General features: G+C 64.6%; 2 protein-coding genes across 4 annotated transcripts in view; both read right to left on the bottom strand.

Moving 5' to 3' along the window:
* The window catches only part of WWOX (WW domain containing oxidoreductase), a 1,195,262-nt gene that overhangs the window by 159,165 nt on the left and 1,016,173 nt on the right, over positions 1-19,924 (bottom strand). The gene's annotated exons all lie outside the window — the stretch shown is intronic.
* Positions 1-19,924, bottom strand: part of SLC12A7 (solute carrier family 12 member 7) — a 43,334-nt gene that overhangs the window by 10,985 nt on the left and 12,425 nt on the right. For both annotated transcript variants that reach the window (XM_034637794.1, XM_034637793.1), the window contains exons 2-17: positions 15,252-15,346; positions 14,779-14,904; positions 11,911-12,057; positions 10,684-10,738; positions 9,488-9,618; positions 8,544-8,785; positions 7,605-7,816; positions 7,108-7,275; positions 6,482-6,580; positions 5,914-5,971; positions 5,330-5,504; positions 3,778-3,896; positions 3,429-3,527; positions 2,913-3,032; positions 2,292-2,396; positions 1,704-1,872 (exon numbers count right to left, since the gene is read on the bottom strand). In XM_034637794.1, coding sequence (XP_034493685.1) covers positions 1,704-1,872; positions 2,292-2,396; positions 2,913-3,032; positions 3,429-3,527; positions 3,778-3,896; positions 5,330-5,504; positions 5,914-5,971; positions 6,482-6,580; positions 7,108-7,275; positions 7,605-7,816; positions 8,544-8,785; positions 9,488-9,618; positions 10,684-10,738; positions 11,911-12,057; positions 14,779-14,904; positions 15,252-15,346 — 2,120 coding nt within the window. The remainder of the gene's footprint in view (positions 1-1,703; positions 1,873-2,291; positions 2,397-2,912; positions 3,033-3,428; positions 3,528-3,777; positions 3,897-5,329; positions 5,505-5,913; positions 5,972-6,481; positions 6,581-7,107; positions 7,276-7,604; positions 7,817-8,543; positions 8,786-9,487; positions 9,619-10,683; positions 10,739-11,910; positions 12,058-14,778; positions 14,905-15,251; positions 15,347-19,924) is intronic.

Here is a 19,924-nt window from a genome sequence, read left to right as displayed (position 1 = left end):
GGTCACTCAGACACACTCGTGCAGATGGACAGGTGGACCACAAAACTGGAACCTGGCCCAGACCCTCGGAGTCCACGCAACCACTGACTCCACGGTGTCCTACAAACAATCCCATGGGGAATGAAACGTGTCCATGGAAACGCTTACCACACAGAACTGCTCAAGACACAGAAACACCACACCCCGAACACACAGCGGCACCAAGGAAGAGAAACCTGAACACGCACACGACACGGACCATGACACCAATGCAGACACACGCTCCACTAAAACGGGAAACACGTTTTACGGTAACGGCACAAGGGAACACGTTCTGCAGAACTGGTTTTGTTAACAAATTGGAAAAGCCCAGGAACACGCGTGTCAGACAACAGCAATCTCTGGCATCAGCAAGGGGGCAGGGACGGGCTATGCAGTCACGCCACAACCATCCCGGGCCGTGGCTGTGGACGCCCACTCTCGACACGGCTCCCCAGAGATGCCCCGTGCAGTGCAAGCTGCGGCTGGTGACCGCGTGGCCCTCGTGCAACTTCGGAAATAAACGCCAGGGTCTCTCCTGCCACGCAGCGGGTCTGGGCCGGAGCTCGTCACCACACGCGAGATGCAGTCCACACAGCAAAGGCACCAGGTGAAAAGCCTGCCCCGGCTGACAGGACAGTGTGACCAGCACGAGGACAACACCATCTAAATCCAGTTTGTGGCCAGCCCACAGGTTTACGGTCCCACTGAGGAGAAGCCTGGGTGCCTCAGAGAAGAAGGAACGGTACCCAGCATGCCTGCTGCCTTCCCTGAGCGAGCCGAACCCGCGAACCGCCAATGGCAAGGAGCTGAACGCCCAGCTCAGGGAGGCGGCGGGAGGGTCGGAGGCCACCACCTGCAACCCCCGCTTGGACACGCAGGCACAGAGGGGCTGCTTCTGGACACGTGACCACAGCGGCCCACCCAGACACGGGGCTGCTCCCCCACCTGCCAGACAGCGAGAAGGACCCACCCCGCGAGCAAGAGCCCGAGCCATGCCACCTGCGCGGGGAGAAAGGGAAGACAGATGCGGGGCAAGCAGGGAGGGCGCCCGGGAACCAGCGCTGACGTGCCTCCCACCACGGACACGGACTGTCAGAGACAAAAGCACAGGACCCAGAGGGTCTGTCTGGAAACACGCAGCCCCCGGGCACTCGCGGCACCAGGCTGTCACCACGTGTGCCTGAAACGCCCCATCAGGAGCAGTCTGAAGGTGGGGAGACTGAAGAGCCCACAAGGGGTGAGGCTGCACGGGCCGAGGTCAGCATCTCCTCCAGCCAGAGCCCCTGGACAGGCGGACCCGCCACGTGGGCCTCACGCCACCGTGTGACTGCGAACATGCAGGGACGATCGCAGGCCCAGCTGTGGAGGGTGCGGGGGAGCCGGCCGTCGGGAGGACATCTCCACGGCCAGAGGAACTGGCCTCCAACCCGCACACTCTCCGTGTGGTCTCGGCCTGCCCCACGCCAGGTCTCTTCAGTGGCGTCTCAGTCCTGACCCTACCAAACTCAGAAACCACGGCCTTCTACAAACAAGGCAACAGTGCAACATGCAAAACCGCGCTCTCGGGCGTTGGAGATGGAAAACGTGCTGGTCTGACCTTCCTGCGCAGGGCAGGCAACAAGTGGCGGGCCTGCCCCGCCCCCGCTTCACCGGCCACCTGGCCCCGCCCCGTCCCTGCCCACCTCCTCCGCCCGCTGGGCCTCCACGTGCTTGTCCAGGTAGGTGCCCTCCAGCACGGCGCCCACGATGGTCAGGCCCTTGCCAGCCTTGAGCTGGGTGGTGAGGGACAGCAGGCGAGGGTGTTTCACACGTTGCTCCTCGTCCAGGTTCAGCATCACCAGCACCTGGGGCCTGCGGCGGAGAGAGTGGTCGCTCCGTGCCTCACCCCGCGCTCAACAGCAGGGGGGAAGCGAGCCTGCCTGGGGCTACACCTCCAGGCATCTGAGGGACAAAGGCCATCCCTGTCCTCCCAGAAGCGGGGAGACGCACAGCTGGCGGTCCATGCACTTACCTTCATCCTCAGTGGGACCCCGGGGCAGTGCACTCGCCCCACACCCCACCCACCACACTACCTGGGTCTGGCCTAGTGTCCAGACACACACTCATCACGCCATAGCCGACCACCGTGAACTGAGGGAAGGTGCTAGAAGCTTCAAGACAATCACTCTCCAAAAGAGGGAGCAACGGCTTCCGTCTCTGAAGTGTGACGTTGGAGACGGCACTCTGTGTCCCAAGGGTGTGCGGCTGGCTCGGGGGGCTGGGGTACTCACCTCCAGTTCTTGGTGTGGGGGGGTCCGTGCTCCACGCGCAGCAGGGCATAGCGGGCTGCGTTTAGCGACAGCCCCCTGATGCCATCACCCCACTCCTTCTCGGCCCTGCGAGGAAGGGGCAGAGGGTTGGGTCCTCGGAGCCGGGGACACCGATGAGGACAGCTGGCTCAATGGGCCTGGCCTCACCGGAGTGGTCACACCCCAACGCTCCTTCTAAACTAGCCTGGAAAGAGCTGGGACGGGACCTCTAAGCAGCGGCCGGGACCCCTCAGGCCCACCCCCCCCGAGGGAGCCAGGCCCCCAGGCGAGATGCCCCAGGAATGGACCAGCCACTCTGGACGCTGCGTACTTTTTGGAACTTTGAAATCCATCACACATCAGGGCTTCGGTTGGTGGACTTCAAAGTTCTCAAAAACCACGTCGTGAAAATGTGTCACAAGCGTGGGATCGATTCCAAGCAGCAAATGCGGCTCTCACCCGCGATGCCTAGGTATGCGGCCACGGACAGCGGGGCCGACTCACGCTGCGGCCCCCCCATCTGCACCGGGCTACGCACCCCACGGGGACAGCCCCGCAGGGAGCGCCAGCCCGCGCCTGCACGAACTCGCCGCGGCAGCTCACCCGCGGTACTCGATGTACTTGTAGATGCAGCCGGCGATGAGCATGGCGACGAGGGCGTAGTACCAGGAGCAGACGAACATGAGCGCGAGGCACAGGCTCATGCCCAGGAAGGACAGCGCCCTGGCGGGACACACAGCTCACACGCCTGCCACGCCCAGGACCCGCACACGTTACTGCCCCTTAACGAGACCTCCCTCCGCTGCAGCAAGAGAGCGGCCGTGATGCTGGGGCTGGACCCCTGAGTCAGGGCTGGCCCAGCCCCGGCTCTCAAGCACCCCACGGGCGTCACGTGTCCACCACACACACCGCAGCACGAAGACCAAGCAGCCCACAGCCAAACACGCTGAGGCTGGACCCCCCACGTGCCACGTGATGCCTGGCGGCCCGGGGGACACGCGCAGGCACTGGGCCCTTCCCGGCTCAGCCGTGGCTGGTGTGGCCCGTGGCCCAGGCGGCAGCGGCCGTGCCTGCACAGCCCACGCCGGGGCCCCGGGGCCATCCTGCGGGAGAGCTCACCAGTGGTAGTATCTGAAACGCGGACGCCAGTTGGGCGTGCGCAGAAGCGTCTGCACTGCACAGGCCAGGTTCACGAACATGTAGCACATGAGGAAAAACCTGGGCACGAGGAGAGGGCAGAGAAGCCGGTCAGGGCCCACGGCCCCGTCCCTCGGGAGCCACGTGGTCTCCCCACCCCTCCCACTACAGCACTGTCCCTCCCGTCCACGGCACCGTTCCACGAGGACCACCCGGCCCCGTGACTGTGCGTGTCTGTTGCCCCTGAGCAGGACCTCACACTCGCCTTGTGGACAGCGGCAGCCCCATCTCCGTGGCCTGTCCCCACACACCGCCCACTGCAGCCACTCACATGGACAGGATGGGGGCCACGCTGTCCAGGGAGGCGATCAGAATGCCGGTTTCGCAGATGAGGGCCGTGAGCAGCAGGGCCCACGTGGGCTCCCCGTTGGCCTTCCCGTGGCCAAACACCTGCAGGGAAAGGGCAGGGGGACTGTGGGCGTGGAGCAGCAGCCTGCATCCTTGTGAGAAACCCAGCTTCTCAGGTGCAGCCCCAGAAGGGCTCAGGGATGGGACAGAGGCAAAGGCGGACTTTCACCCCGCGTCCTGGACCCTCTCCAGCTCTGGGAGGAAAACCCAACATCCAGAACCGAGAAGACAAACGGTGGCCGAGGAACCATCAGGCCTGGGGTCTCACAGTGACCAGTGATGGGTGAAGGCAACCTGTCCATGTGCTGGACGGGAGCCTCCCAGGCATCCTAAGGCCAGCCTTGCGGGGGAAGCTGCAGGGTCCCCGCGCACACGCACACGGGAGAACTCTGAGGACCTCCCTGAAGGGTGCCTGGACCCTTCGTCCACAGCCACACATGGCGGAGCCATGTGGAGGCCACAACTGCCTCCAGAGTCACCAGCGTCCAACGCTCTTCTAGCACAGTCCCTGCTGCCCAGGGGCTCTGGGAAGGGACATGCAGCGCAGGCTGCAGAGACACACGGATGACACCAGAAACAGACTCGGGGAGGGGCACCAGGGACACAAACGCCACCTTCCCTCCTGACAGCAACGCCCAATCCAGGAGGGTCTCGGGGCAGCCAGTGCGTGACCGTGTCTGCGCTGGGCCAACAGAGCTGTAAAGTCTGCTGGAACCTTCCAGGGAGCGAAGGTGAGGACCATGCTCTGGAGCAGGGAGGGCCAGTCCCCACCCCAGGCAATGAACACAGACGAAGCGGCCTCATGCGCCCCAGAACCGTCCAGTGAAACCCCGGCCCCAGCCCCTCAGGTGACTCGACTGTGTTTGCAGATGTGAGCTTTACAGGTGACCCAGCCCGACAGGGCGGCCCTAAACCCAGGTGACCGGTGTCTTCCCGAGAAAACATGAACACAGATGCACAGGGAAGCCACAAGGGGACTCGGGGAAGGTGGTGTCCACACGCCAAGGACAAAATAGCCTTGCCCACGCCTGCGTCGGGGACATCCTGCCTCCAGCATGTGAGCAAATCAACGTGTTTTTGTCTGACACCCAGCCTGTGGCATCTGGGGTGCTGGCCTCAGGACACTGAGACATCGGCCCCTCAAGCTCATTCCAGAAACCTCCATCCTCACAGGAGGACGCTGTGTCCCAGTAGGGAGGACGCCCGCCCTGCAGGAGATGCAGGCTTCCCGGGTTGTTCCTCTCAACTGTTCCTGCAGCCCAGGGCGGGGAGGGGCCGTCCCCCCACCCCCGACACGCGCCTGGTCCTCAGCCCCATGACCACCTGGGGAAGGGCAGCCAGGCTGGTGGTGGGGACGTGGGTCCCACGGTCTGTAACCGTGAAGACTGTGCTCTGGGGGCAGACCCTCAGGGACCCTCGCAGACACGCCCCTTCCTGTGGGGGCCCCGGCTCTGAGGGGTGGCCGCCCTGCTCACCTGCAGGAAGGGGATGATGCCGTCTCGGGCGATGGCCTGCAGCAGGCGTGGTGCCCCCGTGAGGCTCTGCAGGCCCGCACCGCAGGTCGAGAAGAAGGAGCCGATGACGATGACCCAGGGGGACGGCCAGGCCAGCATGCCGATGACCAGCTTCCCCTGCAGGGCCTCCCCGAACCTGTGCGGCAGGTGGGCAGGCTTTCAAACACGAGCTGAAGACATAAGCGTCTCCCCACGCTCTGAGCTGGAATGAGGCCGCTCCCACCCTACGTGACCTTCCTCAGGAGCAGGGAAGCCACTGTCACTCCTGAGAAGTGCCGTCCGCACGGCCTCGCTGTCGGGGACGGCACAGAACCCCTCATGCTCTCTCGGGCGGTGGGGTGCTTGGTGGCTCCCCAGCTCCAGGCTGGAGCAGGACAGGACGCACACACCAGACCAAACAGAACCCCCCAGAGGAGCCGCGGGCTTCCTGCTTCCCGCTCGAAGTCTGAAATGCTGCAGGAGGTCCCACAGTCAATGTTACCATCATCTACGAGAAAACGGATGCGGACCCGGAAGCTTCTAGAAGCCACAAAACCCCAACGTACTTATCTCGTAAGATCACGCCTTCAATGCAAGCCCCAAAAAGCACGATGCAGGACAGATCTGTCTTGTGTCAAGGAAGTGGCTGGCCAAACATCAACAGGGTCCCAGTCGCAGGGGGGCCTGCCCCAGCCCCGCATGCTGCTGTGACCCCACGGCCCCCCAGGCGCCTTCCCTGCTGCCCCATCCTGGCTCAGGTGAGTCAGGCTGCCCATGGCCGGCAGTGTGATTGCCATGGGCACCCGGCAGGGGACGCCGGATCGCTCGGCAGGGACAGACCCCAGCGACCAGCATGGCGACGCTGTGACTGTGGGCGTGGACACAAGCACCACACGCCGTGCCCGCAGCTACGGGTTACCGCCACGTCACGTGTGATGATGTGGGTGCCACACGCCGTTTACGGACAACGGCTCGGGCCGCAGCCAGCCGTGAGGTCAGCGTCCTGGCGTCTCTCATTCTCCCTCCGCAGGCAGACACCAGCCTGGTTCTCCCTTGGGGCAGCAGTGGTCAGGCCATCGGGGCCTCCCTCGCCCAGCGCCTGCACCCCCCACACCTCGGCCCCTCCGAGGATACAGATAAAAGAGGTCGTCACAATGGCCAAAATGGTCCCTGTGGGGATTGACTTCTGGGCGTCCCTGAGGTCCCCGGACCGGTTCGAGCCCGCCATGATACCTACGGAAACCACCGGGGGAGCCCAGTCACCACAAACCTGGAAAGCACCCCCGGCCCAGCCCCAGGCCACCACACACAGGAAGGGTGTGAGACTAAAGACAAGCGCCCAGCCTGCGAGCCGTGGGGCTGCAGCTAGCAGAGGGGAGGCCCAAGAGGCGGCCAAGTGGCCCGGGCACAGGCCAGATGTGCCAGTGGCTGCAGGCGGCTCGGGCAGCCGCGCCAGGCCAGGTGGGGGTTGGGGCTCCCGCTGCGCACCAGGCCGCGGAGGGGTGTCCCAGCAGGGGAGGAGGCACTGGCGTGCACTGAAGGTCATCCTGGAAGGTCAGCTGAGGGTCTTGTAAGAACACCACTTGGGTCCATGCCAAGGTGCCACGGTCGCTGACTCCGAGTGGTGCCGGTCTGTCGGGGTGCTTGGGACAAAGCTGCTTCCCGCACCCCAATCAGCAGGCGGGGAGCAGCAACCCGGCGGCTCGTTTCCTGGGGGAGCAGGGCGGCCTGCACAGTGGAGGGACAGGGCAGGGCCTCACCGGTCACGGAGGGGAAGTAGATCCCGACCAGCATGGTGAAGTAGGTCATGATGTCAGTGAGGACGTAGGGCAGGCCGCCGGCCCTGCTCTCCTCTGGCACGGGCACTGACGGTGTGCCCTTCCTCTCCACGAACGCCCCCTTATCTGCGTATGCACTCCACAGGTTATCTGTGGGCAACAACAGGCCAGTAACAGGATTCCAGAACCTTCTGCCAGGGCATCTGCCATCAGGGAGGCCCCAGCAGAGGCCACGGGGGTGAAGGGCTCACCAGCTCCACGGGCTGTAACTTCACAGGATGACACACCGCCTTTCCTCCCAGAAGAACCAAGGGACAAGCCCTGTCGCCCCAACCACGACCCCATGCGCGCCCAGCAGCAAACCCCAAGAAAGGCGGGGTCTGCTGACCGCGGCTCTGGCTCCGGGCAGGACAGCCGCCTAGTCGGGCAGCCGTGGGGGAGGGGAGGTGTGGTCCCACGTGGAACCCCAGGGCGCTCACCGAGGAGGACGCCGCTGGCCACGCCGGGGATGCCCTGGATCTCCGTGACGTTGTTCTGGGCAAAGTACTCATCACAGGTGGCGCTGGGCATGGAGCTGTTGCAGAAAAGGCCCCAGAGCGCGGTGGGCGTCGTGCTGTTGTTGGCGGTGTGGAACTTGGCACAGACGTCAAAGCCGCGTCTCGACAAGGTACGGTTCCCCAGCAGACAGACCCTAGCGTGGAGAGTCGGGCGTGAGGGGACGTGCGGGCCCCTTCTGAAATGACTACTGCTTTTGTTGGGCAACTGGGTCGGGGGCTGTAAGCCGCTTCGGACACTACACCTGGGCAACGGGAATGCCGCGCAAGCTGCGAGGGGTCGGGGTTGACGCAGGACCCCGGCAGCCCCTTGAGACCCTCCGTCAGAGGCTCAGAGCAACGTGGTGCAGACACAGCCGTTCCAGGCGTCTGACACAGGTGCCTCCCTCCACACGGAGTAGCTGGGAGGGGCTCAGCGACGGCGGCCACCGGCGGCCACCTGGCCCACAAGCCCCTCCTGGATCAGCCCTGTGGGGGCTGGGCCCACCCGGCCAGCCCGACAGACCGCATGCCAGACATACCACGGCTCGCTCACCCGCTCTGTGACCTTGGGCCACTTCCTTGGGACTTGGCGTCCACATCCAGAAGTGGGAAAAGAAAGGAACCCACGGGGGGTGGGGGGGCTCCCATGAGGACCAGGGGAGCCGGGACACAGGGAGCACGGAGAACGGGCCACCCCAGGAGACCTTCGCCAGACCCATCCCACCCGCGCATATGACACGGTCGCACGAGAACCCTGATGGACCAGGCGGGAGCAGGGGCGTTTGCGCCCCATGGCACCGCCACCCCGGGGCCTGGCCACGTGGTCATGGGCACGGACGAGGCTTGGAGGACTAGCTGGCCCTCCGCAGGCCCAGGACTCACGGGATGTCTGGCGGGTCGAAGGCAGTCTTGACGACACCGGCGTAGATGGCGAGGATGGACAGCACCACGCAGGCCAGGAACACCAGGGCCAGCTTGTTGACGTACTTGACGCCCACGAAGACCACCATGGCCATGAGCACCAGCGTGCACGTCCCATACACACGCATGTTGTGCAGCATGGCCGCGGCCTCGCCTTCCGCCGTCTCTGCCTGGATGATGGCCGCGCTGGGGGAGATGTAGGTCTGTAGGGGACAGAGGGTCAAGAAGGGCCGCCAACCAGCCTGACTGGAAGCTGGCCCCACAGGACAGGCCCCTTCGTCCGCAGGGCCTGATGCTGGGCTCCCTCCCCGCCGTGGGCCCCCACCCTCCCGAACACATTCACGGCCCTGGTGGGTGCCCCGAAATGGGAGCGGAGAGGGAAGTCTTGAGAGACGCTGCCCCTGGGGTCGGTGTTGTGGCAGCCGGGCCCGGGGCGGCAGCCCCAGCTCAGCCTGCAGGGCTGGGGCCACAGCGGCTGACGATCTAGGAGCGAGAACGTTTCTGGAGGAGACCCTACTGAGCTCGTGTAACATCGACAGTGGGGACAACAGGACAGAAAAATTCCTGGCCGAGGAGCCGTCTCCCGGCCAGCCCTGCATCCAACAGACGAGGCCCTGAAGGCCAGGGCCGCGCGGCTGATCCCGGGCTCAGGCCTACAGCCTGTTGTGCACTTGGACGTCGACCTGGCAAGAACCCTGGCGCCGATCTGAAGGGCAGCCGGGGACCCGGTCACTGACGCACGGGCACGGTCACCAGCCACGGTGCAGCCCGAGCGAGGGACACAGCCAACCCCCCCAAGAGTCCAAGGAGGCAGGTGTCAGAGTGAGGGGCCGGTGGAGGGGGCCTGTGTGCCTCGGGAGGGATTCCTCGGGGTCTGGAAAACCAGCCCAAAACAAGGCACTTACCAAAAAAATCTCAATGGTCCCCAAAATATACATGGCTCCGGCAAAGGTCGTGCCCAAGTAGAAGCAGAGGCCAACGGCACCCCCGAACTCAGGCCCCAGAGAGCGCGATATCATGTAGTACGAGCCGCCAGCTGCCGACGGGACAGAGAAGCAGCGGGTCAGCGCCGCACCGTTTACTGTGATGCCAACGCCAACCTTGATGCTGTGTGCTTCGCCCCAAAAAGGCCACGGAAGCCTGTGGCTGCTGGAGCACACCATCCTGCCCCAGAGGGCGGCTAATGCCCGGCGGACCCCAGCCCCTGCAGATCTATGCCGTCCACACCGCTGCCACCTGCCCGGCCACGGAGGCTCCAGGCACAGGGCAGCCCCCCAGGGCCAAGACACGCAGCACAGCGCCCCCTCCCTGTCCTTGCCTGCAGCTCCCCCCCACCCACCCTGCAGACAGTCAGCAGCAGCAGCCGTGCCACCAGGGCTCCAAGGACAACGCAGCTCCCCCCCCAGACTGAAGGCCATCCCCTGAGCCCCGCAGCCCCTCTGCTCCCCAGGCCCCCGACACCGGCCACACAGTGCCTGAGGCAGGCACTGCCCACTGCCCACCGTAGCGCTTCAGTTTATTTCTAAATAGTGAGCGTCTGGGAGAAATTAGCTCCAGAATCAAAAGCAAGAAGTGGCTCCTGAAAGGCCACGGTCTCTGAACAGAGCAAAGCCGAGATCTCGTAAGAAAGTATCAGGAAGCGTTCACGTAGGGTTCCTGCTGGGAGCAGAAACCCAGCGTCACAGCAGCTCTGAGCGCGGGGTCAGGCGCTGGGCAACAGCGAGGGAGTAGGACCTTGGCCTTAGGACGGCCCATGGTGCCCTCCGGGGACACAGGACGACGCCCAGGACACCAGGCACCAGCTCCCATGCACCGCTGAGAGACGGGAGCCCATGAGCACCTCTGCCTGGAGACAGGTTCCCTGCCGAGGGGACTCCTGGGAGAGCCTGGCTGTGCAAAGGACGTCCCCAGCCCCCCCTCCCGCTGCCGGCCAGATGTGGGTGTCTCTGTCCTCCGGGCTGGCCGCCAGGTGGGTAAGGGCACGTGCACACACTGGGGCCCTTTGGGGAGAGCACCAGCCACCTGGGCTGAGGCCATCCTGAGTGGGCTCCCCAGCAGGGCTCAGCTCGGGACCCCACACAGCCTGCCCCGATACCCTCACCTGGGACCACACCGTTGGTGGCGATGGCACTCATGGAGATGGCGGTCAGCATCGTCTGCAAAGACAAAGGCGATCTTCTTAGAAGACAGGGCACCTCGGGGGTCACACCCGGCCCCATCACAGAGGGGCTGCCAAGCAGTCAGGCACACGGGCGCCAGGACACTCAGGGCTGCCCTGATCTCCCACTCAACCCCCCAAGCTGAGCTCCTGCAGGACACCCAGAAATACCCAACTCAGGACCCTACCTGGAATGAAAGGGAGACCCCGTCTGGGTGCCCAACCGCCGTGGGGTACAAGGGAGACCCCATCTCGGTGCCCAACCGCCGTGGGGTCCAGGACAACCCCGTCTGGGTGCCAGCCCGCCATGGGGTAGAGGACAACCCCATCTGGGTGCCTGCCCTGGGGGCTGGATGCAGGACCTCCAGAGCTGTCCCGGGTGGCTCTGCCTCCAGCTCCCAGCACAGCTCAGAAGTGGCCATACCACAGGCTGGGGGCAATTTGCCACCCAAGGACCAGAAGGAACAGCCTCAGGAAAGTTAGGGCCTCAGCGGCCACTGTGATTCCACCAGGCACACCTTTGGCTAAAAATCCTATGGGATGCGTGTGCTGCTTAAAGGAGCCCCTGGTCCTTATCCTGATTTTTATCTGGTTTTATGGCAATTACTCCAGGTGTGTCCACATTTCCCCAGTGAGAGAAATGTCACTAGACATGAAGGAGATAATGCAGTTTAGATGGCCACGCCACGGCCCACGAAGCCACGGGGGGCACATTCTTTGGGCCAGAGCTCCAGGTGACAGACCCCTGGGGGGATGAGGGGAGCTGAGCTCCAGTCTCCACCGTGAGAGCCAGGCAGGAGAGCCTGAGGCTGCGGGAGCAGGCGCCCAGGACGCGTGGAGGCCACGGCCGACCCGGGGCGCCGAGAAGGGGGCCTGGTGCAGTGAGCGCGACGGGACGCAGGCTCCTGGGGCCACACGGGGATGAGGAAACGGGGTCGGTGGCTGAACAAGTCACTGGCATGGGCAGCCCTTCCTTCAAACAGGGAGCCCAGGCACTAACATAGGGCCCTCGCGCCTCCCAGACACCCCCGGCCACGTCCTCCCGCAGACGCAGGGACGGGAGTCCAGCCAGCCAGACGTCCCCCCGCCAGAGCCAGCGCCAGCGCTCGTGAGGAGGCTGCCCTGGGGGCGGGGGCCTGGGGTCTCAGCCCCAGCCCCGCGGTCACTCACACAGGTGCAGCACATGGACACGATGAGGAAGGACTCCAGCACGCCGGCCGCGCCCACGATCCACGTCAGGCGCAGGAAGAGGATCACGCCCAGGATGTTCTGGAGGCAGGGCAGGTAGACGCCGATGAAGGTGCCCATGCGCGGGCTCTGCAAGAGACACAGTGGCTCCTGGGGGCCGGGCCAGTGCCTGCAGACCCCGGCCCACCGCCCTCCCCCAGGCGCCCCGGGGGCAGCGAACGCCCCACAGGCCGCACACTCCAGGCCGCGCCTAGAAGGGGGGTTTTGGGAGAAATCCTCAAGAGAGCGGGTTCTGGGAGAGACGTGTCGCTGCCAGGGGGCAGGAAGGGGTGCCATAAGGGCAGCCACGGCAGCGTCGGGGAAGTTGAGCTCAGGACAAGCAGGCCCCATCCAGCGGACAGCAGCTCAGGGTTCCAGAGGCCCAGGCGGGCCCTGACACAGATGGAAGGTGGGCTGGAGCTCTCTAACCGCGCCAAGGGCACGGCGAAGCCAAGTCCCAGTCTGCAGCGCCTCAAACCCGCCAGAGAAACTGCAGATGGGACACGCAGCCGCAGGTGCGTCTCTGGGGTGACTGAGGACACAGTGCTGGGAGGTGCCTGACGGGGTGTCTTCTGACATCCTGGAGGCCACCAGGGCCGGCCGGGCAAGCAACAAGGCCAGAAGCCATCACGGAAGGCGGACCACGCTGGGGTCCCAGCCCATCCTGTTGCACAGGTGGCATGACACCGCAGTCAGGGGACACACCTGAGATCTCGAGACAGACGTGCTGCCACGAAGGCAAGATGACGTTCAATGGGAAAATGCCTCGAACTCAGGTGAATAAAAGAATCCACACAACTGGGGAAGATTTGCTTAGAAACCTTTGCTACGAGTGGAAGGGCTGCAGACAAGGGCACGGGAGGTCAAGGGCCCAGGAGGCGGCTCTGCCGGCCCAAGCAGCCTGCACCCACGTTTAGGGAGGCAGGTGGGCTTCTTGGGGTCCAAGGACTGGTGCGCACCCAGAATGCCTGCCCCCGAGAGCCGGGACAGGGCAGGGCCACAGAGCCCTGTGGGATCCCCAGGTCTGGATGCCTGGGACACTCAGCTCCCTTTAAATGTGCCGCCCCCGTGGCGCCCCAGCCCACCCCCTGCCCACCCAGGGCACCTGTTCCCATGTGGGCCCCCGAGTGGTCACAGGGCCTGCGGAGAGCGCCCTAGGGCCCGCCCCGTTGTGTGAAATGGGACAGCAGTGCCAGGAAGGTGTGAGTTCTGGTTCACAGTTCAATTAACGTCTGAAACAGCTGCTAGACGTGCCAGGCAGCCATCCCCCAGCTGCAGCGCAGTGTCCACTGATGTCCTGCACCCAGCGGCCGGGGAGACCCCGAGTCCTCCTGGAAGGGCAGGGCGGGCCTCCTGTTCTCTCCTAGAGGCAGCTTTGCTGGATCAGCCCAGCCAGAGGGGAGCCCTGGAAATGGTGCCTTGCAGTGGGGGCTGGGTGTCTGGGCACAAGCTCCTGTGCCCGGGGGGACACGGGGGACAGTAAGGGCAGTGCCCCCACCCCGAGGACCGAGTCAGTCCTGAGTGGGGCGGCGGACTCATCCCAACCAGAACCCGTCCACCTGTCTATGGGACAGCTGTGCTGGATCGCTCCTGTGACCACAGCACCTACCCCTGTGCCCCAAGGGGACAGAGGCCAGACAACACCCCTGCCTCAAGGACAGGACTTCCCAGTCCTGCTCTGGCCACAGGTCCAGGCCACGTGCCCACGTGCCGTGCAGACGCACCAGGCTGGAGGCTGAGACCACATCTCAACAGACACACCCACAGCCTGGGGCGCACTTCGGAGCCCGGGGAAGGGGCATGCTGGGCTGTGCCGGGCTGTGCTTGGCAGCAGGGGGCAGCGGGGCAAGATGGCAGGGGGGCAGTAAGGGGGGACGGTGGGGACCACGGTAGGTTCCAAGAGGCAAGCAGACCCGGGCCAACCACAGGAAAGGACCTATTACTGAAGGCAGTGGACGGTGCCCTGGGACACAAGCTCTAGCTGACAGAGGGACAGACGTGGCCGGCGGCATGGAAAAGGCCTGAACGTTAGAGCCCGAGCAGAGTCCAAGTAAAGCCACAGGCAGTGCCCAGGACATGTGTGAAACCCCAGAAACACACCAGTGAGCGACTCAGCCGTAAGCACGGCACCCAATTCCACAGCGTCCACGGCTGTCATCTCCCCACATGGTGTCACTTGGGACCGGTGTCCCCCCTGCCTTCTGCCCCAGGAAGGTGGCTGGGGTGAGGCTGGGCTGGGAAGTCCTCACGCCCCGTGTCTGTCTGGACACAGGCGATCAGGGAGGCGGGCCCCTGTGCACACAGGGGGCCCAGCACCTCGGCCATGTGGTTAGTGCCACGGGCAGGGTGGACACGGAGGAGGGACAGGCAGGCAGGGAAGCAGCCATCAGGAAACCCCACCCTTTCACCAGCTTCCATGCTCCACACCTAGCTGGTGGGAACCCCGCAGGAACACTGAGCCCTCAAGGCCAGGCACTTAGACCTCGGGGTCCCCATGCTGCCTTTGTCTTGTTCGCTGCGGAGAAGGCCCGTTTCCACCCTCAACTGAGCCACGTGCAGAAGAGAGGAGGAAAGGAGTCATGTTTCACTAGGACTTGGGGAATGCCCCAGGGAGGGGGCTAGAGGGAGGTTACGGGGACAGGGGGGACAGGGGAGCAAATGTGGGGGAGAAGCAGGGGATGGGGACCGGGGAGGCAGGAGAGAAGACGGAGAGAAGATGGAGATGGGGAGCAGATGGGGACAGAGAAGGAAGAGGGCGTGGGGGCTGGGGGACAGGGGCAGGGACGAGGAGCAGGCGGGGTGGGGGCGCACCTTGACCTCGCGCCTCTTGCTGTCCTCCTCGTGCTCCTCGTGCTCCACCACGCCCTGGCTCAGGTTGGTGTAGTTGGCCAGCTTGTTGAGCAGTGAGGACACCATGGGGTTGCTGTCCATTTCCTCCTGTTTGGGGCCACGACCGGGTGAGTCACCTGGACCCTCAAACCCACCGGAGAGTGCCCAGCGGGGCTCCCGGCCGTTTCCAGCTCCGGATCCGGTCCCCAGGGCTCGGACGGGCCCACACCACCCCAGACACACGCACGCCGGGGCCCACGTCAGGGATCCCGGGTTCCCCACGTGGCCCCTCCCAAGAAGGCCCCCTCCCACAACCCTCCACCCCCGTGCACGGCGTCCAGTCAGATGGGCAGCCCTCTGACCCACCCCCAGCTCCTCAGGAGACCAACTGCGAAGTCTCAGCCCTCTAACAAGTCACGGCCCTCATGTGTCTCGTCGGGGGACGTGTAAGTCACCTCAAAAAGCGCCATGTTCTTTCCTTCAAAGAAGTTCTCCTGCTCCACCTCCGTGTGGTTGATGAACGGGCTGTTTTCTCGCGGGTTTCCATCTCCTGGAAGGGAAACCGCTCAGGTCAGTCTTAAAAGTGGCTGGAACAGGACAGGCGCCCCTGCAGGCCCCGCGTCCACAAGGGCCTGGGGGAGACCCTGTGCAACACCAGGGCCCTCGGCTCCACCCAGCCAGCCATGGGGCAGCAGGAGAGGCTGTTGGGTTCCGAGAACACAGACATGCGTGTCACCGGCAGATGTCACCCTGTGCCTGGGACCCCCACCAGCAATGCTCCTCAGGGTCATGGCCCTGGCTGCTGGGACAGCTGTTTGTACCCGAGCAGCCCAGCCCTCCCCGCCTCAGTTTCCCCACCTATGACATGAGACTCAGGGAGCAGGGAGCAGGAAGGGGTGGGTGGAGTGGGGGAGGGGGACAGGCTGCCGTGCAAGAGGAGGCCAGGTGCTGATGTGAGCCCAGCCCACCCTGGATGCCTGGAGCGGGAGTGGCCAGGACCCCATTCCCGCCGACCTGGGGCCCAGGTGGGGACAGGCCATGCCAGCAAGGCAGACCCTAGTGTCCCCTCATATCACACCCCCACATGGTTCAGTTATGCTGTCCTGCGAGCCAGGCCCGTTCAGGCCCCTAGAGTACCACCCCACCCCACCCCCAAACCGTGCTTCCCCATCCACCAAGTCGAGCGCAGCCCCCACTAACTCTCAGTGGGACCGAAGCTGGATGCCAGGGTTGGGGGGGTGGTTAACTCAAGACCCAGAACCCCCAGCAGGACAGCTCCCTGGCACCCGGACAGCGGCCTGACCGCAGGCAGACAGTCCACCTGCAGGAGCTGCGCCCTGTGGCCTTGGGGCCAACACAAAGGCCCAGGGCTGGGCCAAGGCGCCTCGGATCCAACCGCAAGGCTGGAAGAGGTCAGCAGCCCACACGGGCGGGGGGGGGTATGTGCTCATGGAGACAAGCGCCCACGGGGTCTGCAGAAGAGCCCCGTGCCCAGGGGCTGGTGACCTCTGACCTTTGCTCCTGAAGCCAGGGTCCTGGTCCCACCACCTGGTACCCCGCCCACGGGCACAGCGCCCCCTGGATCCTGCAAGGCCTCGACCCTCCGCCAAGCACCTGCACGCGGCACAGCCACCACCCTATGCCACTGACCGCCAGGGAGGAAGGAGGAAGGTGACCTCAGTGTGGGCAGGGGTGACGCCCAGGCCCCTGGCCAGTAAGTGAGGGATGGCCACCGCTTCTCCCTATTTCTCTGACAGGCCTTAAGAAGAACGCACATCCCAACACACACGAAACACGCAAACCTCACAAGCTGTGTTCAGAGCGACACAACTTTACCCCTTCCTGGGCAAGACGACAGGGGGCAGGCGGGGCAGGCACTCCGGTCCTGGACGTGCGGCTCACAGAGGTGGTCCCAGGCCAGAACGGGCTTTCAGCTGCCACAGTCACGTCTGCAGACCCCCTACAGTTAACCAGATGCCTCCAGGCCAAGACACGCAGCCCTCGTTAGAACAGAAAAACCCCTCCGCCACTGCGTGGCCCATTAGTGGGCATCTGGCTTTAGACACGGCTCGGTGTACGATAAACCTCCGTGCGTACTTCAGACACCGGGCTACCGTGGACACGCCGCTCCGGGATGTCAGGAGAAGAGCAGGGAACAGCGTACGTAGTATCGCAGGGGCTCCTCCTCAAGAAGCACGTGGCACCCACCCCCCCTGCCCCGCAGCACTATCCACAGGGGGTCAGGTGAGAGGGCCCCGGGGGTCGCCACCCAAACGGGAACTTCAAGTCCCCAACTGTCCCCCCTCGGGTCCCACAGCGCTTCCCCGGGAATCCGGGGGACACACATCTGGACAGACCCCGCCGCGGCCTGGCCACACCCCCTGGGTGATGGGAGCCCCACCCGGCCCCATTTCATCAGGGACGGCAATGTCGTCCCACGTACAGAAGCTGCAGAGAGGGACAGGTGGGGTGTGCAGCCCGGGGCCGCACCCCCTCGCTGGCACCCACTCACGTCCCCTCAACACCGTCCCTGCCCGGGAGTCAACACCCCCAAGGGGGGGCTCCGGCCTGGACATCCAGAGTCAGAGGAAGCCGTGCAGGGAAGGCGGGGCCCGCCGCACGGGGTACGGACATGGACACTTGCACGCAGGATGACCTCCTCCCAGGTCCATTCCTGAGTGAGGCAGGAGACCTGCGCCCACCCAGCCCGAGCTCAGGCCACCTGCTGCTCTGACCTATGACCCCCGCCACAGCGGCAGGCTCCCCAGCAAGGAGGGAAAAGTCTCTGAAACCACCTTTCTCAGACCCCAGGGCCCCCCCGCGCTGGGACAGAACTCACGGCAGGTCCTATTGGTCCCACTTCCTGACAGACTCCCCAAAATCACCTTGTGAGCTGGGAGGCCTGCGTCAGGCCTTCCTGTCAGGAATAACCGAGGGGATGGCGGGTCCCAGACGGTCACCTGCAGACACTGTGCCTGCCTCCGGGCTCCATGGTCCCGAGCTGAAGGGTCACTGGTAAGACCTGTCATCCGCTGCGATTTGGTCACCATCCTCCCTGGACACTCGGGGGTGGGGGTGGGGAGGTCCCCAGTCTGTCCCCGTGGCAGCTCAAGGTGACAAGAGGGAGCAATCATGGGCTGGCATGCTGGGCACAGTAGGGAACGCCGTCCTCACCAGTCAGCCGAGTGGTCCCCGAAATCCAGACACACCCTGCTCCTGAGTGGCACACCCAGCTGCCCAAGGCCCCTCAGACTCGCAGGGTCCCAGCCCGTGGCACCCGGCCCCCTGCACCGCTACAACCGTCGCTCACCGCCCGGTCTGTGCCACACGGCTTCTTCCGGACCTCAGCCCCCCACGCTGGTCAGGGGAGCGCCTCCCTGCACGGCTTCCGAACCCGTGCCCGTGTTTCCCACGCTCAGAAAAAACAAGGAGGACCGACAAAACACCAAACAGAATACAAACGGCCGTATTTCAACCAGACACCATAATCACCGCAAGCGGGGATCGAGGAAACAGCCCATTTACCGAGTGCAGACTAAATCCTGCACTAAAGACACCGGAAAACTGGGGACCCTGGGAAGGGGTGCCCTTTCCAGAGACTCGGGTGAGTGTTCCTAAAACCAGCATAGTGTCAGCGAGCACACACTGCCCACCCCAGCTGTCGCGTGACCGCGCCCTCACTGCTGGGGCGGGCGGTCCGGGGCCGGCTCTTCACCTCTACCCACACACCCGCGGATCCACTGTCGGCCGAGGATGCCCCGCAGACCTGTCAGAAGGACAGAGCGCCAGCAATGGGGCTCCCACTGGCCGCCCTCCTGAACAATCTGAGCGTCAGAGTCAAGGTCACAGCACAGACCCCAAATCCACACACTCGTGAACAATGGGGGAAGGACAGGCACACCCATCAAGGACAGAAGGACCGCCACGGTAGCCGCCGTGTGCCAGACCCGCAAACAGACACAGGGCCCCGCCCACGGCACCTGCTCCTCATCGCAAGCCAAGTACGCACCAGGGGAGAGGCTGGGCCACTGACCTAACCAAGGTCAAGGTTAACACCAGGGTCACAAGCCAGCCGACACCCAGATGAGAAAACTCGTGACAGCCATGACTTCAGGAGGCTTGAGACAACTGTGGACACCGACCCACAGAGAAGCTGCAGCTCAGGCGCACGATATCGCAGAGGGCAAAGATGGGGACGGAAGGTTCTTCTGGAAGCAGGGAGACCACAGAGACCGGACAGGGGACAGCAGCATGTGGCCCGGTTCCTCTGATAAAGGACACTGCTGGGCCAGCTGGTGAAGCCGGAGGGAGAGCTGTCTCAGCGTCCAGGCGTCCTATCGGCCGCCCACTCAGCGGCTGACCCGGCGGCTCAGGGAGACCCTGAAGGGCGGTGGTGGGGGGCGGGCCACAGCAAGTGCGGCAGCACGTCATCCGGTGACTTGGGCCAACGGGTCTGCGGGCGTCCTCCAAGTGCTCCCAACCCCTCCCAACTCACAGTTAAGGCAAAATCAGGCTTAAAAATATAAACGATTCCCATAGAAAGGAATTCGCTTCTGGAAGGGCCCCCTGAAGGGAAAGCCCAGGCACACCGTGCGGGCCCCGACGGCGACTCGAGCAGCCCGCGCACCCCACCTGAACCCTGCCAACTGCGCAGGACAACGAGCCCCACCAGCCAGTCCGTGGACGCGACCTGAGAAAGCCACGTCTTCCCCCGGCGTCAGGCGCTCGGAAGACCCCCGCCTTCCCGACGAGTCTGAAGAGTCCCCTCGCTCGATGACAGGGGACCCAGAACAAGCCTGGGCAGAGGAAACCCAGGGGCAGAGGGCAGCCCGGCTCCACCAGGCCCTGCCACGTCCTGCTGGGCAGGCCCCTGGAGGTGGCGTCTGCCAGGACCAGGCGGAGGGACAGCCACACATACAACCCACCGTGGCCATCCGGGGGCCCATCGGTGCTGCGGCACGAGGTCACAGGACTCGTCCCCACACCGTCCATGGCAAATTCCTCTCCCACTTCCCGTCACAGGAAACCCGCGTCTGGCTCGCCCGCGCATCTAAGCACTGAAAACACTTGCCTCCCGTTTACAGAAATCATTCCAAAACCTGTTTGTTGTAACTGCCCATTTGGCACA

The sequence above is a fragment of the Ailuropoda melanoleuca genome, chromosome 12 (genome assembly GCF_002007445.2).
Source record: "Ailuropoda melanoleuca isolate Jingjing chromosome 12, ASM200744v2, whole genome shotgun sequence".
In the NCBI taxonomy this organism is placed as follows: domain Eukaryota; kingdom Metazoa; phylum Chordata; class Mammalia; order Carnivora; family Ursidae; genus Ailuropoda; species Ailuropoda melanoleuca.
Note: the sequence above shows the minus strand (reverse complement) of the source record. Positions and strands in the feature narration are given on the sequence as shown.